This window comes from Schistocerca gregaria, chromosome 3 (assembly GCF_023897955.1).
Source record: "Schistocerca gregaria isolate iqSchGreg1 chromosome 3, iqSchGreg1.2, whole genome shotgun sequence".
NCBI lineage: Eukaryota > Metazoa > Arthropoda > Insecta > Orthoptera > Acrididae > Schistocerca > Schistocerca gregaria.
In genome coordinates, this window is record NC_064922.1 from 455128685 (window position 1) to 455144901 (window position 16217).

A 16217-nucleotide genomic window follows, 5' to 3' on the forward strand; every position below is an offset into this window, starting at 1 on the left:
TAGATTGTGTAACTAATGAGGAGGTACTGAACAGACTTGGAGAGACAAGCAATTTGCGACACAACTCGACTAATAGGAGCGGTCGTTGATAGGACACATTTGAGACATCAAAGGATCCCGAATTTAGCATTGGAGAAAATGGTGTGGGGTAAAAATCACACAGGGAGACCAAGAAATGAATATAGTAAGCAAGTTCAGGAGAATGTAGTTGAAGTAGTCATTCGGAAATGAAGAGGCTTGCACAGGACAGAGTAGCATGGAGAGCTGCATCAAACCAGTTTTCGGGCTGAGGACCACTACCACCACCACAATAACAACAACAAGAACATGTCTTCAATTAAAATTTCTGGGCTGAGAAAGCTTGGTCGATGTATAAAACAGGTTCCTGGCATTTCGTTTGCAACTGCAAGAGACATCTTCCGATGTAAAACGGCTACTGCCACTAAGGCTTGAGGGTCTTTCGCATTTAAAAAGCGCATAGAGGGCGTCACCATGCCTTACATGACGACGACTTTGTAGCTCTCTCTCGAAGGCGTAATCATTCTCGATTGTCATTTTGTTGGCGCAAAGTTGACGTCCATATTTTATCTTATTTCAAATCTTCTAATTTCCTGTTATAATTAATGTGGCGATTATGAATTCTATTGCTCCTCTATACATGCATGCATGTTGATGAGATGTCCTTGCCAAAACATCCGTCTCACTGAATTTTTTTGCGTGGTTTCTATTTCAAAAAGCATCTACTGCTACGAGCGATTTCTCAGTATGTCCTAGACGACAGTTACTTTTGAGTTCGGGTATATGGGTGTTGACAGTTCTTTTCGTCGTTCCAGTATACATTTACCCGCAACTGCACGGAATTTTGTGTATCCCAGTTGTTTCTAGTGGATGCCTTTCATCTTTTGCCTTTCTTAAATATTCATTAATCTTCTTGGTGGGATCGTTTCGACCCCATACCTGGACAAAACTCCCCGATGCGATCTGTAATTTTATTAATGAATGGTGGCTGTTGTTGCTCAGTATTTCCGGCTTCCTGTATTCCTTGTTGGAGTGATCGATCACGCTCCTCACTAAAATGTTCATACCGACCGTAAGTAGTTTAGTTCATTCTGCAAATAAACCGGCTCGCAGATTTTGTTGGCTCTAACCCCAAAGGTTTTAATGACACCTGTTTTTGTTTTAGCAAGGACATCGCATTATCATGCACGCATATATAGAGAAGCAACAGAGATTCATAGACACCATAATGATTTTAACAGAAAAAAAAGGTTTGAAGTTAGATAAAATATGGATGTCGACTTTGCGACAACAGAATGACATTATTTTTAATATAGAATGTTGACGCCATCCAGAGATAGTCACACACTCGGCATCATGTGGCGTACAATGGTAACCTGCAATGACTTCAATAAGTGCGAGAGACCCTCAAACCTTAGCGGTAGTAACTGTTTTACATCAGAAGACGTCTCGTGCAGTTGGAGACGAAAGGTCAGGAAGCAGTTTTATACATCGACCACGCCATCTCAGCCCCAAAGTTTCAACTGAAGAAGACGCCCTGCCGCGAAAGCTTACATTGTATGAAGATCAACATGGTATACTTGAAGACGGTTGTGGGTTCTCCTCCTCAGCAAACTGAGGTGACTAAATTTATTCTTTGGCGAGGCCACTTTTTTGAGAAATGTAGGGCGTCATACAAACAACAACAACGTTTCCATAATGTAACAGTACCTCTCGGATACATCACGTAGGCGACTTCTCCTAATAGGTCACATCTCCTTTTGATTACCAGCATACGCTTGTTGAGTAGGCAGGGATTGCGGTAGCTGGAAGGGCCGGACGTGGCCTCCGCTTTCACGGCGGCGTGATCCGTGACCCGGGCTCTTGAGGAGGCCGACAGGGGGCGCTTTATTAACCTTCATTCGCATCGTAAAGCCGCGCGCCAGCCCGGATATTGGAAGCCGATTTATGCAGCACTGGAGGGGTACGAGCTGCTGATGGGTCGCGCTTGTGAAGGTGGGCGCCACACTCGAGCTCTGCTCCTCTCGCCGGTGCAGCTGGCGTGTACGTGGGTCGCTAAATTAACTTCCGGGATAATACGTCGCATGTTTCCCTATCGAGGCCTACGAGAAAGACAGGCCGCGGCGCGTACATCACGATGGTAAGCCTGAGCTCGCTCGATCGCTCTTCTCAGCAGACAAACTACGTTTCTACACCTTTTAATTCGTAACTAGGTGTGTACATACAAACCAGAACTGCATATTCTACTGGAATCCGCTATTATGGAGTCTTATTGTTATTGTCTTACTGTGGTGTCGCCGCCAGACACCACACTTGCTAGGTGGTAGCCTTTAAATCGGCCGCGCTCCGTTAGTATACGTCGGACCCGCGTGTCGCCACTATCAGTGATTGCAGACCAAACGCCGCCACACGGCAGTTCTAGTCTAGAGAGACTCCCTAGCACTCACCCCAGTTGTACAGCCGACTTTGCTATCGATGGTTCACTGTCTACATACGCTCTCATTTGCCGAGACTACAGTTTAGCATAGCCTTCAGCTACGTCATTTGCTACGACCTAGCAAGGTGCCATATTCAGTTACTACGAATGTAGTCTGAACAGATAATATTGTGAATTATGTACCGTCAAGAGCGACGTTCATCGTTAATGGATTAAAGTAAAGTATCAAACTAAATACGTCCGCTTTCTGAATTCTAATTTCTTGTCCTGTACCAAACCTCACGTTAGTATAGTTCTTCCCTCCCCACGCCAGCCTGCGTGAGATAAAACGCGTGCATTTCGGCCTCCTCTAGTAACACGGTGTTGGCTCATCTGCCAACACAACACCTAACAATGATCGGAAGTCCATAGGCCTACGACTGTCCTAGGATACAAAAGAATTAAGATCATACCAAAATGATTATTAGTTGCATAAGGCACCACTTCTTGTATGAAATGAGGACTGTTAAGCAAAAGTGAATGAATGGTATAGACAAGCCGCTATACCATTTATATCGACTATCGATCTTAAATTTTGTTGTACTACTGGTAATCAGTAAGATTTCATAGTAGCAGATTTCAGTAGAAGGTGCAATTCTCGTTAGTACGCCCAGCCGCGTGTTAAACAGGCTTCGAAACATATTTTGTCTGCTGAACTGTGCGAGCGAGCGAGTTCAGGCCTATCTTCGTGGCGTACGCGCCAGGGCCTGTCTTTCTCGTGAGCCTCGTGTTCCTACCTGCCGTACCTACTAAAATAGGTTCTTAAGGTATTTTGCAGATGCTATATAATCGTCGATTATTTAAAATTTAGTGGTGCAAAGTTCCAAATTCAAAAACATTTAAGGTTATTTTGACAGCTACTCCTCAGCAAGAATTTTCACATTTATTGCGATACTGTTTCCTTTGCTGTATTGTGGTGTACGATTTTTTCTTATTTATTCCATTTCCTAGGGCTCTTTCTAGAACTTTCCGTTTTTTTGGCCACTTCATCCGAGTTAATGGGTATGGAGATGTGGCATGAGTGGTTCCTGATAGGTATAGGTCGAAGTGATTTCTCGAGTTTATCGAGAAACGTCTCGCACAAATTTTGATCGAAACCGAGAAAAGGAATTACTTTAATGATAGGACAGTACCATATAAATGATAAAAATAAAAATATAGGTCTCATCTCGTTCCTCCCTCTCATTTTTGCTCCCTCCTCCCCCCCCCCCTCGGAGCCAACAACTTGTCTCTCTAACTGTGTGTGTGTGTGTGTGTGTGTGTGTGTGTGTGTGTGTGTGTGAGTGTGTGTATGTGCGTGCGTACAATAAACAAATTCTATGAGTTGCTCGACCGTGTAATGTGTAGTATGGTATACCTGAATGACGCTTGGATCGATTTGTTCATTTCATTGCAAATGTTTCCATCCTCTGAAAACCTCTTCATCTCCGAGTAACTACTGCAACCTAACTCAATTTGAACCTCCTTAAGCTCATCTGCCTCTTTCAGTATCTCATTTGCTAATCTAATTCCTTCAGGGTCGTCCAATTTGTGCTGTGAAATGTTATCACCTATTTGTTGGCGTTTATCTTGTGTTTTCAAGGGACTTCGGGAGCCAAATAAAGGTGACAACTGCTGCTGGGGAGCGCTAAGAGAGTAAAATCACGTTAACCAGATCGTCTCGTGTGCCGACAACATTATCTGTCCTGACACACGTCAACTTTAGTTGCCTAATCTCGTGTGACGAGAGCTTAAGCCTCACGATACAGCAGTTTCCTGTTGTCCCGACACTAATGCTAATTCCGAACGTCTCACCGTTCCATTTTCTGTCATCTGATAACAAGAAATAAAAATAGACAACATACAAAATATAACACGTTTGTTTGTGTGTATAAAAAAACATAATTTTAATGAACGAAACGACTGTTTACATTCGGAATGCTTACAACACCCAGAAAGTTTAATGATAACTGTGAACTACACTCCTGGAAATTGAAATAAGAACACCGTGAATTCATTGTCCCAGGAAGGGGATACTTTATTGACACATTCCTGGGGTCAAATACATCACATGATCACACTGACAAACCACAGGCACATAGACACAGGCAACAGAGCATGCACAATGTCGGCACTAGTACAGTGTATATCCACCTTTCGCAGCAGTGCAGGCTGCTACTCTCCCATGGAGACGATCGTAGAGATGCTGGATGTAGTCCTGTGGAACGGCTTGCCATGCCATTTCCACCTGGCGCCTCAGTTGGACCAGCGTTCGTGCTGGACGTGCAGACCGCGTGAGACGACGCTTCATCCAGTCCCAAACATGCTCAATGGGGGACAGATCCGGAGATCTTGCTGGCCAGGGTAGTTGACTTACACCTTCTAGAGCACGTTGGGTGGCACGGGATACATGCGGACGTGCATTGTCCTGTTGGAACAGCAAGTTCCCTTGCCGGTCTAGGAATGGTAGAACGATGGGTTCGATGACGGTTTGGATGTACCGTGCACTATTCAGTGTCCCCTCGACGATCACCAGAGGTGTACGGCCAGTGTAGGAGATCGCTCCCCACACCATGATGCCGGGTGTTGGCCATGTGTGCCTCGGTCGTATGCAATCCTGATTGTGGCGCTCACCTACACGGCGCCAAACACGCATACGACCATCATTATCACCAAGGCAGAAGCGACTCTCATCGCTGAAGACGACACGTCTCCATTCGTCCGTCCATTCACGCCTGTCGCGACACCACTGGAGGCGGGCTGCACGATGTTGGGGCGTGAGCGGAGGACGGCCTAACGGTGTGCGGGACCGTAGCCCAGCTTCATGGAAACGGTTGCGAATGGTCCTCGCCGATACCCCAGGAGCAACATTGTTCCTAATTTGCTGGGAAGTGGCGGTGCGGTCCCCTACGGCACAGCGTAGGATCCTACGGTCTTGGCGTGCATCCGTGCGTCGCTGCGGTCCGGTCCCAGGTCGACGGGCACGTGCACCTTCCGCCGACCACTGGCGACAACATCGATGTACTGTGGAGACCTCACGCCCCGTGTTGAGCAATTCGGCAGTACGTCCACCCGGCCTCCCGCATGCCCACTATACGCCCTCGCTCAAAGTCCGTCAACTGCACATACAGTTCACGTCCACGCTGTCGCGGCATGCTACCAGTGTTAAAGACTGCGATGGAGCTCCGTATGCCACGGCAAACTGGTTGACACTGACGGCGGCGGTGCACAAATGCTGCGCAGCTAGCGCCATTCGACGGCCAACACCGCGGTTCCTGGTGTGTCCGCTGTGCCGTGCGTGTGATCATTGCTTGTACAGCCCTCTCGCTGTGTCCGGAGCAAGTATGGTGGGTCTGACACACCGGTGTCAATGTGTTCTTTTTTCCATTTCCAGGAGTGTATCTCTAAAGTTTTCAGTTTCATAGTTTTTAGTATATGAAATCCTTGGAGTCATTGTTGCAGTTCAGCCGTCATATTTTACTTGAGGCATTCCCAACTTGCAGATGGTTCTCGAGCGAGACGTCGGATCTCGTTGAGAATCCCCACAATATTTCATCGGCGCAACTGACCGCTGACTGACGTCTTCAGATATGGCGAACACACTGCGTCTCTGCAATATCTTCTTAAACTGGCATAAGTAAGAGGCTTTTATCGCAGCACGGCAATGTGTTTGGCACATCTGAAGACACCTATTTGTTGTCGTTTATCTTGTGTATTCAAGGCAGTATCCATTTCATTCAACGGCTCTTCCAAGATGTACATGACGAACGAGAACCCCATCGACAAACTTTCAGAGATGATGGTATGAACCAAAACAACAAAAAAATGTCGAATGAACATAGGCTCTAAAGCGCATATCTTAAGAAATATGAGCACTTGTACATTTTCGATGCTCTGAAACAAGTCTTTTACTGAGCAAGTGCTCATTACCTGTGAGGTACGCATTTTAAAGGCCATGTTTAATCGACATTTCTTTTCCTGTTTTAGTTTATCGGGGGTGTTCTGGTTCACCCCGTACGTATAAAAAAACAGAGAAATAGACGAGCCTTATTTTTATAAGAAATGCAATGATAGGGAAATGTTACTGAGCCAAATGATTTAATATATATCTCTTTGAGTATAACAGAAATTGTCAAAAGTGGCTCTGAGCACTATGGGACTTAACATTTCAGGTCATCAGTCCACTACAACTTAGAACTACTTAAACCTAACTAACCAAAGGACATCACACGACATCACACACACCCATGCTCGAGGCAGGATTCGAACCTGCGACCGTAGCACTCGCGCGGTTCCGGACTGAAGCGCCTAGAACCGTCGTCCACCGCAGCCGGCAGAAATAGTCAGTTCAGATCGCAACAATTACTTAATAAATAATTCTGGGAACCGGTTTCAGTCGAAGCCACCATCTCCAAAGCAGAAATTTCTTGATGGTGGTTCACGGAACTGCTGCCGGTAACGGATCCTCACCTCATCAAGAAAGCTGAAGATCGTCGCTTGGACTGAAACTGATTACCCGGATTAATAAATAATTACTAGTGGCGATCTGGACAGACTATTCCTTGTACGCTGTTAAATTCGATAGTTGTCGTTCCGCTAAGATATGAAAATTTGTTACATCTTTTTGAATTCTGAGATAATCCCACCAGTTCTGTTTTCGTAAACACTTTAAAAGTAGGCGTTTATCGTTACATCATTTCTATTGGAGTTAAGAAATTTCTAGCATTTCTGAACTTCCCATTGTATGTGACTGTTATATAAATCTGTGGATATAGCAAGTCTCAGACTGAACTTGAAGAAAAATTCTCTCCCGATTGCTAAGGACCGTCCGTTGGTGTCTATAGTCTATGTTACTCTTTTCATCTCTACGTTTTGGCTACACCAAACGTCCACTGTGATCTGTATTCTATTTTTTGTATGTTTCTGTAATTCGTTTTGATCTTCTCATACCTCAAAATCAACTATTACTGGCAGCCATAACAGATATTCCACAAATATGTATCCTCCTATGGTTCCAGTTTTCCAGTGATTTTCTTTCTAAGTCTTTTTTTCCAGGTACTTCTTCATTTCGTAATTAGTATCTCGATAAATTGTTCTTGGGAGTACATTTCAAATACTTCCTTCTCACTATTCTTTTATTGATTATCCAATAGCACCAACTTTCTTCTTGTTTCTCTGTAATTTGATTAAATAAGTTATTATTCTCCTTCTGATGCCATTAGAGTCACTAGTTCTTATAAATCATTTATTTCAGGCAAAAACGCTCTGTTCCTTCTGTATCCTTCATACACAGACTTAGACCTTGTCTTTAAAGATTTATTATACCAATTACACTCTGTTTTGTTTTACACAATCAACCGTTGATTTATACAAACTTATTCCATCTTAAGTGTTGTTAGGCTTTCTATAGGCCCACAAATTTGCGTAAGTGTCTCAATTATTCTCTATCTTTCATTCAAAAATAAGTGACGTATCACAACTGAGCACTTTTTGATAACTCACAATAGCTCTGATATTCGTCCAGCATTCCGTTCCGTCCAGCATCAGTTCAGTTTTTCCTACATTGTCCTCTCCTATTGAAGGAAATATTTCAGACATGAGACAACAAATATGGTCCAATAATTTTCACGTTTGTCTACTCGTGACTTCTTCGGCGGTGGGGAAATTATATATATAAACGTTTCGTAAGGTTATCTTCACATTACATCAAACAATCTTCCAGTTTCCACTATTTCCTCTGATTTAAATAATTTTGAAGATAAATCAAGTGCTGCTAAATTGTTTGAATAGAGGTAATTAGCTCTCTGTCAGACACTGACTATTTTACTTTGTCATCTGTAAGTTGCTCCATCTTTGTGTTATGTTTAAGGATAGCTACCTTATATTGTAAAAACATCCGACGTGCAGGTTTTTGACCTTCTTTTGCGTTTATCAGGAGTTTCTCAACAATATATCATACTTTAGCCTTCATCTCTCCGAAATTAGATTCAAGATTCCTATACACGGGCAAAATTTTTCTTACGACGATCTTTTTGTGAATTTAACGCAGCGTCTCAACATTTGCAGTCTACGTTAACGTCTAGCTATCCTCTCTCACGCTCTGCTTATTTATACTTCTGTCCCTGAACGATGAGAAGAAGTATTACCTGGATGTTCTACGTTTTTCGACGCCTGTATTTTAATGTACCTACTGCAACCTGCGCCGCTTTACGCATTTCCTTTTTTACAACAGCCCAGTCATCTAGTGATCTATTCTCGATACATTTGTTTACTAGCCACGACTGTTTACATTCGGAATGCTTACAACACCCAGAAAGTTTAATGATAACCGTGAACTATCTCTAAAGTTTTCAGTTTCATAGTTTTTAGTATATGAAATCCTTGGAGTCATTGTTGCAGTTCAGCCGCCATATTATATACTTGAGGCATTCCCAACTTGCAGATGGTTCTCGAGCGAGACGTCGGATCTCGTTGAGAATGCCCACAATATTTCATCGGCGCAACTGACCGCTGACCGACGTCTTCAGATGTGGCGAACACACTGCCTCTCTGCGATATCTTCTTAGACTGGCATAAGTAAGAGGCTTCGATCGCAGCACGGCGATGTGTTTGCCACATCTGAAGACTTCGGTCAGTTGCGTCGATGAAATTCCCGTATTGTAGGAATTCCTCAACGACAACCGACTTCTGATATGAGAACCAGGTCTACAGTCATGTTCAGTTGTTCATCACTATGGAAATTCATTAACAGGTAAACAACACTATGTGGACAGTCCGCAACAAAATAATCCACATCATTATGCACTTAGAGAATAAGTTACTTCTTAGTATGAAGTATCAACCAGCTGTCGATTATGGTATAAAATGGATAAAATCAAAACCAACTTCAAGTACTGTCTGTTTCAAAATCCAATTATTTTTAGAAAACTGCCGAAGAACCTAAGCTACATAAAACCGTCCTGGACTGAGGTTCGCACTTGCAGTTGTCATTCGCGGTCAGCGTTATCACCAACTCATTTTTCATGAGTGACTAACGAACTAGTTTCACAGCTTCATTTCTACAAACACCTCTCAGTTCGTTTTCCAAAACCCACAGAATCTGATTTATACACTTTGTTGGACTCCAGGTAGGTTTAATTTCGGGAAGTATTTAGCCGTGGCGAAGGAAATGGTTCCACGTATCTTTCACTTTGCAACGGAGTGTTCACTGTTATGAATCTCCATGAATGACTGCACTGCGCCAGACTGGTACCTTTGAGTTTCATAGAAAATGTTTTCTACTGACTGGGATGTCAAGCGAGGTGTACTGGAGAGATTCTGTGCAGATCGGAGGCTGACAGAAAGGTGCAAGCAGAATACACGTTTGCCAAATTGTTGTAACACATACTGAGTCCCTGAAACGACAACCACGAATATAGAATCACTGTTACCGTATTCTAGATCGTCACTGGAACTAGATGAAGGATATCAAGCTGCACGCCCCGCTATGCAATCGACATTGGCCTCGGTGAAGATGGAGGTCCACAGTTAAAAGTGTATGGAATGATGACAGAACGTATAGGAGACAGCACAGTCACACTGTGGTTTCTCGTACTCGTAATAATATTGGGATTGAATATATTCAGTTATTGTTCGAGTGAGGGTTGCCTTTTAGGTCAGTTTTGAACAGGGAACGATTAGTTGTTGTATGCACCTTAATCGTTGTTATCGAATGCAATGCTAAATGGCGGAAGAATAATACCTCAGTCACGTTGCCTTCCAAATATCTGTAACATACAATTATTTTTTCTGAAATTCTACATTACCTCTATTCCTACCTACTTTTCGTGTTTCTGTTAATAGCGTGAGTATCAATATTATCTCATCAATTTGAAGACCACTTTTCCTTCAGTCTCCAAATATTAAAAATTATAATTTTCTTATAGAAATAAGAAGGAAGTAAATATGCCTAATAAACTGTAATTTATCGACAAAGGCATTTGTAATGTGAATAATATTTGAAATTCTTGTAAATTAGGTGTATTTTATATATTTATTGTGTGTTGCAGGTGTGGCTGTCAGCTGTTTTTCGAACATAACCTCTCCTGCATACTGGGTAACAACTTGCTGAATTCCTGTGTGGAGATAGATGTGCGTTATGAGGTTGTTAGCCTGACCTTCCCTGATTTACGATTACTTCCGAATAAGTTACACAGAGTTTGCAGCAATTGCTTTTCAAGGCTTTTAAGGGCTCTAGGGGAGATTAGTAGAGAATGTTTAATCAAGAACCAATATATAAAAGTGTAGTATTTGGGCATAAAGAAGTTAAGACAGCGGATCACTCCCTCTTCACGGTATGGTACGTAATGATAGAGCTGTAGCAGAGTGTATGGAGAAGATTTTCAGGATCCTTTCTTTTTTCCCTTTTTTTTTAAAAAAAAAAATTTGGCTGTGGACAACAATGACCAAACGGCCAACAATAGTTGCAAAAGTACTACGTTAACACAATGGCAGTTTTCACAGTAGAACAATAAAAAAAGTTCGACGTACCAACCCACGTCCATCACATATCATTTCCCGCAGACTATAATAACGGCTGCGAGATGTTAGTAACTACACGACTAGGAGGGCTGACTGATGCTCGAGGGACGCGCACCAGGGTTTGTGGACCGTGTGTATAAAACAATGCGTTGCAGATACACATTCTGCAAGAAACAACGGGGTTACAACGTGGAGCTGTTCCTGTAGGGCACGCATCTCAGACATCATCGTCCCCAAGCTGTCCGTACTGTCAAGCGAGAGATTTCAAAGTGCTTCGATTTTGTATTTTACGTTCTAACGGTACATTTTATAGGCATGGGTTCCTTATGAAAAGTTTATCTACAAAGTCTCCTCCACAATTTCTAGAAGCCTTTAACAGGAATTTACAGGTATAGATAAAATCTGGAAAAATTGCGGTCACTTGTTCTTAACTAGAAAGTTTCCTTTGTCCATTAATCACTTTCGAGCCCCAATTAACTTACTACTGAATGGTGATATTTTCAGGGATTATAGCTCGAAGAAAATGCGGATGTTAGTCTTGTAATGCTGTTGGATACTTTTGGATAGTACACATTAACAAAGAGGTATGAAAAACGTGGAGCTGTATTCTTACTGTTATTACTTAGACAGAAGGAATAAGACAGCACGAAATTTTACAATGACTTTCATATATATTATCACTACAGCAAATTATTGGACGCTGAGGAAACAATGAAGTTATAATTTTCTGACCACAGTTTGGTCTACTTAGAATGCTGTATTGATTTGTCACATATATGTGATATTTGGTGAAAAGTCTCCATGCTTCGTATTTTCATTGTTAAAGCTCACACTGTCATGCGCTTTTGTGCCGTTGCTTTGAAGTCTCTTATTTCAGTGTATCTAAATTTCTATTAGTTAATCACAGTAAATAAGAGTACTTACTTGCACAGTGTTCTCTATTAAAGGCATTTGGCATCCGAAGGTTAATACTCCATATCAGGCGATTGAAAGTGGACGCTTAGAGAAACAATAATTCATGGTCAAAGGCTTAAGCCTTCTAAAACCAGTATCTCTTAACAACAGATACTGTGATAGAGGAAAATTTTACTAACTGTAATAACGCACGACGAATAGATTAGCGTAACACTTAATCATTTGCTGTAAATGAGAACATGATACCAATAATCCGTTTTTTCTGTCTAGGGGAAGATTTTCGTGGCTAACTTCACAATACTTATGAAACATCCTAACTTCTGAAAATTTCACCATCTGATACTTGAGAACTAGTAAAGGCAGTAAATAAATATTACAACAAAAACATGAATGCTTACATTTTGCTCATGAATTGTCTTCACTTAAACTACTGCGTTAGTAGACAACCATGTCCAAAATGAATGATCAGAATTTAAAATTACATATTTACAAAGCAATTACAGGTAATAACGCAGAATATTGGCCCGTCATACCTAGGTGAAATGACTCCGAATGATTTCAACAGCTCTGTGGTATGCAAAACATTCTGAATTTGTTTGTTGACTGTTTTGCACAGAAACGCTGTTGCAGAGAGTGGATATTCCACTTCACAAAGAAAGTGACTATTCTGCCTCCTCCCACGAAACAAATTATTGTAAACCTATGTTTGATGCTGCGTAATTTAAAAAGTGTCGTGTTAAAGTGAAATGATGCTACAAATTTTTAGTATTTACACCAAGTAAATCGTTTCTGTTTCGCTATCTGCTACACTGAGTAGATACTTTCAGATAAGTTTTTTATACCTTGAAAATTATCACCGTGTCTCCGTCAGTCATAAGTAATGTCATAAAAACATTTCACATGCAAAACAGGGGAAAATATATTTCAATGTGGAAGTAAAGTACTTGTAGGACCAAAAATATGGGAAGTTTCATTTCACCTATTGCAGACTGAAAAAGTAAAAATCTTCGATACAGCAGCTTGCAAGAAAATGAGCCATAAAGAAAGTAATTTAAGTTGTTACTTCATCATAAATTTATTATAGTAGTTGACAGAGAGTAAGATATACGATCCACTTCTTCTTTTAGCCCTAATCCACTTTTATAATATGGCTTCCAGGTTCTATTTTTCATATCCACTAATGCACTGGTTGTATCATGGAAGAAAATAAGAAAATTGAAGGGACTAAGATTTGGCGCTATACACGGATGTTAAAAATTAGATGGACTGTTAAGATAAGAAATATAGAGGTTCTCAGCCGAATCGGCTAGGAGAGCAACATGGGAAGACCATTTTCTAGAAAAAGAGACACGATGAAATGATGCGTGTTAAGACAACACGAAGTAAATTACATGGTACTTGACAGAGCTATAGACGGTAAAATTTCGAGGGGAAGATAGAGAGAGGACTTTATGTAACATATAACTGGGAACGTCGGCTGGAATTGCTATTTTGAAACGAAGAGGTTGTCACAAGGGAGGGATTCAAGGTGGGCCTCATTAACTGGAATCCATCTGAAATAACAAAGATGCGACAGCTAGTCGTGAGCCAGTGGCTACTTGATTAGCTGTCAAACTATATATTCTATGGTTCAAGGTTAGTCCTCCATCAGTTATAGGATTTTTTTTGTTACTTATACATTATTATACCATGTCAGTAATAAATATGAAGATGCAAAGTCGTTTGGAGCCTTACAAGTGAATGGCTAGTTAATCACTACACCGCTAAAACCAACGCACTGATTGAGGGATCATTACCTTAGAGCAGATGACAGCCACACCTGGTCTTTTGTTCACGTGTGTGTTTATATTTATCTGTGTATCCTTGTGTCGTGTGCGTCCACTTGTGTCGTTTTGATGTGTGATGTCCTGTGTCGTCCTCTTTGTGTCTTTTCTGTCGGCGACTTTTCCCTGAGCTCTCTCATTTCTTTGCAGACGTTCTTCCTTCATTTACCTTTTCAGACGCGCGTGCATCCGCCGAGGAGGCACCTGCGACCACCGGCCGAAGGATTGTTGCTACAATTCGAGCTGCAGGTGCAACCTGTGGGGCGCCAACTGCCGCTGCCAGCGCATGGGACTCTTCCAGAAGTGGGGCAAATAGGCGCACCACCGCCACCACCGCCCACGGGCTCTCCCTCTGCCGGCGCCCGCGCCTGCCGACTGCCCCGCACCACCCACGCACTTACCTTGCGCTCTTACACTTAGCTCACTTTCTGCCTAACCCAGTTTTGAATATACTGGCAATCCAGTGACAAAAATTTGTCACATCGTATAAAAATGTGTAATTGTTTGAAATATCGTGGATGTGTAGAGTAGTCTTACTATAGTTTAACAATAGTGATGAGATTCAGCTGCCATTTCTTTCGAATCCTTATGGCTCATCAGAATTGTACCAAATATATGTGTGCCTACTTAAAATACCATTACTTAAACTTTAATAGTCGTCTGTCTTCATGAACTCTTCCTTTTGAAACTATAACACGTATTATTTCTGTACTAAATGTATTATTTAAAAAGGGTAGGATTGTTGCTAACCTGCAAACATAGTCGTAGGTTTCATAATGAAAACTGTATACTTCTTTTAGATAAAACTCCCCTCAATACTTGTGGAGACGAATATACATTCTGATGAAATAATGGTGAACGATGAAGTTTCTGGGCCTGTAGTGCATTGCAGTTTGTAACAATAATACTATATGAAACGAAATATTCCAGTAACCCTTAACAGTAGAACACACATACAGACACACACCACACATACACACAGACACACAAAAGCCAGTATTATTTTTTTACCACATTCAGTCATGTTTGTTATTTCTAATATACTCTACCGGCGTTAAATGTTGAACTGTCTGGACGAAGTACTATTTTCAACATTATTTCATGAGAAAACAGAATGTGGTCGCTCTTGCACGCATGCTGATCTGATTATGAGACGCATTTTATTGAGTTTAGAAGTGTAGTTCCAAACTATTAGGTTCAGCGGATTAACTCGTGATTACGTTACACGACGACGACACTTTTACTGTAACCTCACAGATATCATGGTTGTCACGATGGCTTTAATTAGTTTATCGTCCGAAACGTAATCTCCAGTTATTCTACCACAGTGCTTCAAATTGCGTTTCGAACACTGAGGGAGACTCCTCTGCCCTCAGTCCGTCCTCTACCTGATATTTTCTTGGCTAAATAGCTTATTTCCTCCTGTGATCAACCAGTGGTTGCTTGCAGCTAGTTGTCTTCCGCTTTATGTCTGAAATTACACTAACACCGACACGCAACTTGTGAAGCGATAAACAGAAATTATTTTGATATCTTCTGCATCTTGTGTGCTTCAAATGAAACTCTTTTACTTTGTGAGGATTTCATTACGTTTAGTCAGTGTTACTCTTTCGATACAACAGTTATGAATAAAGTAGTACATAACGAGCCATTGTCTAACATTTCGCGCTCGAGAAATATGTGGGAATGATATCCACACGTGACAGAGACAATACAGTCGTCATTATTGCTCCTTTTCGTCTTCCACCAAATAACATTTTTCTCTGATGAACAGTAAACTGCATCCACGCGTTAGATTGCCCTATCAAATTATTCCTCGCAATCGGCAGGTTGTCGAGCGCCAGTAGCAGGCTGGTACAGCGCCGAGCCTTCGTTACTGAAAAAGAGTCTTAGATGTTAATTCCTTGTATAATCTCTAGATAACAGATTCGTTCACATCCTAGCCCACTTAGTACAACTGTGTATTGAAAGACTAATTGGGTGCAGATAGTAATGGATCGATAAGTTAATTACAATGTAATATTTAACAAGCTGAAATTATTGTATTATTCGATTTGTTTATTTATTGTTGTCCTTTATGTATCAAATAAATGTAGTATGCCTAAATGCTCTGTTTTTATATAATGTAAACTTCTTCCCAACAATGTGACTGGTAACTAATGCTTTACCAACCTTACATTTCACAACTGATTAAGTTCCTTTCCTACAGTGTAAAACTGTAGATACAGAAATTACTTGAAAGTTAAAAATATGCATACGTCCACAACACAATGAAACATTTATGCATATTTTACTGCTATACTTCGTCGCAGTATTTTCATTGCACTGGAATATCAGAAAACATGTAGTATTGTTTTCAATGTACAACATATACTACGACTATAAATTATTTTGTGCAATTTCAGGAATACAAACGTTAGAAACCCGAATCTGTCTGGTTTCATATCCGCAGTCTTCCTAAAAGTAGTTTAATAAATGGTTACTGG

General features: G+C 41.3%; 1 protein-coding gene across 3 annotated transcripts in view; it reads left to right on the top strand.

Annotated features, from left to right (window-relative positions):
- The window catches only part of LOC126354006 (U8-agatoxin-Ao1a-like), a 403061-nt gene extending 387224 nt beyond the window's left edge, over positions 1-15837 (top strand). For 2 of the 3 annotated variants that reach the window (XM_050003318.1, XM_050003315.1), the window contains one exon: positions 13909-15837. In XM_050003318.1, coding sequence (XP_049859275.1) covers positions 13909-14047 — 139 coding nt within the window. In that variant the 3' untranslated portion in view covers positions 14048-15837. Of the gene's footprint in view, positions 1-13881 lie in introns of all 3 variants that reach the window. The other variant, XM_050003317.1, reaches the window with a different exon arrangement.
- The last annotated feature ends 380 nt before the right edge of the window (positions 15838-16217 follow it).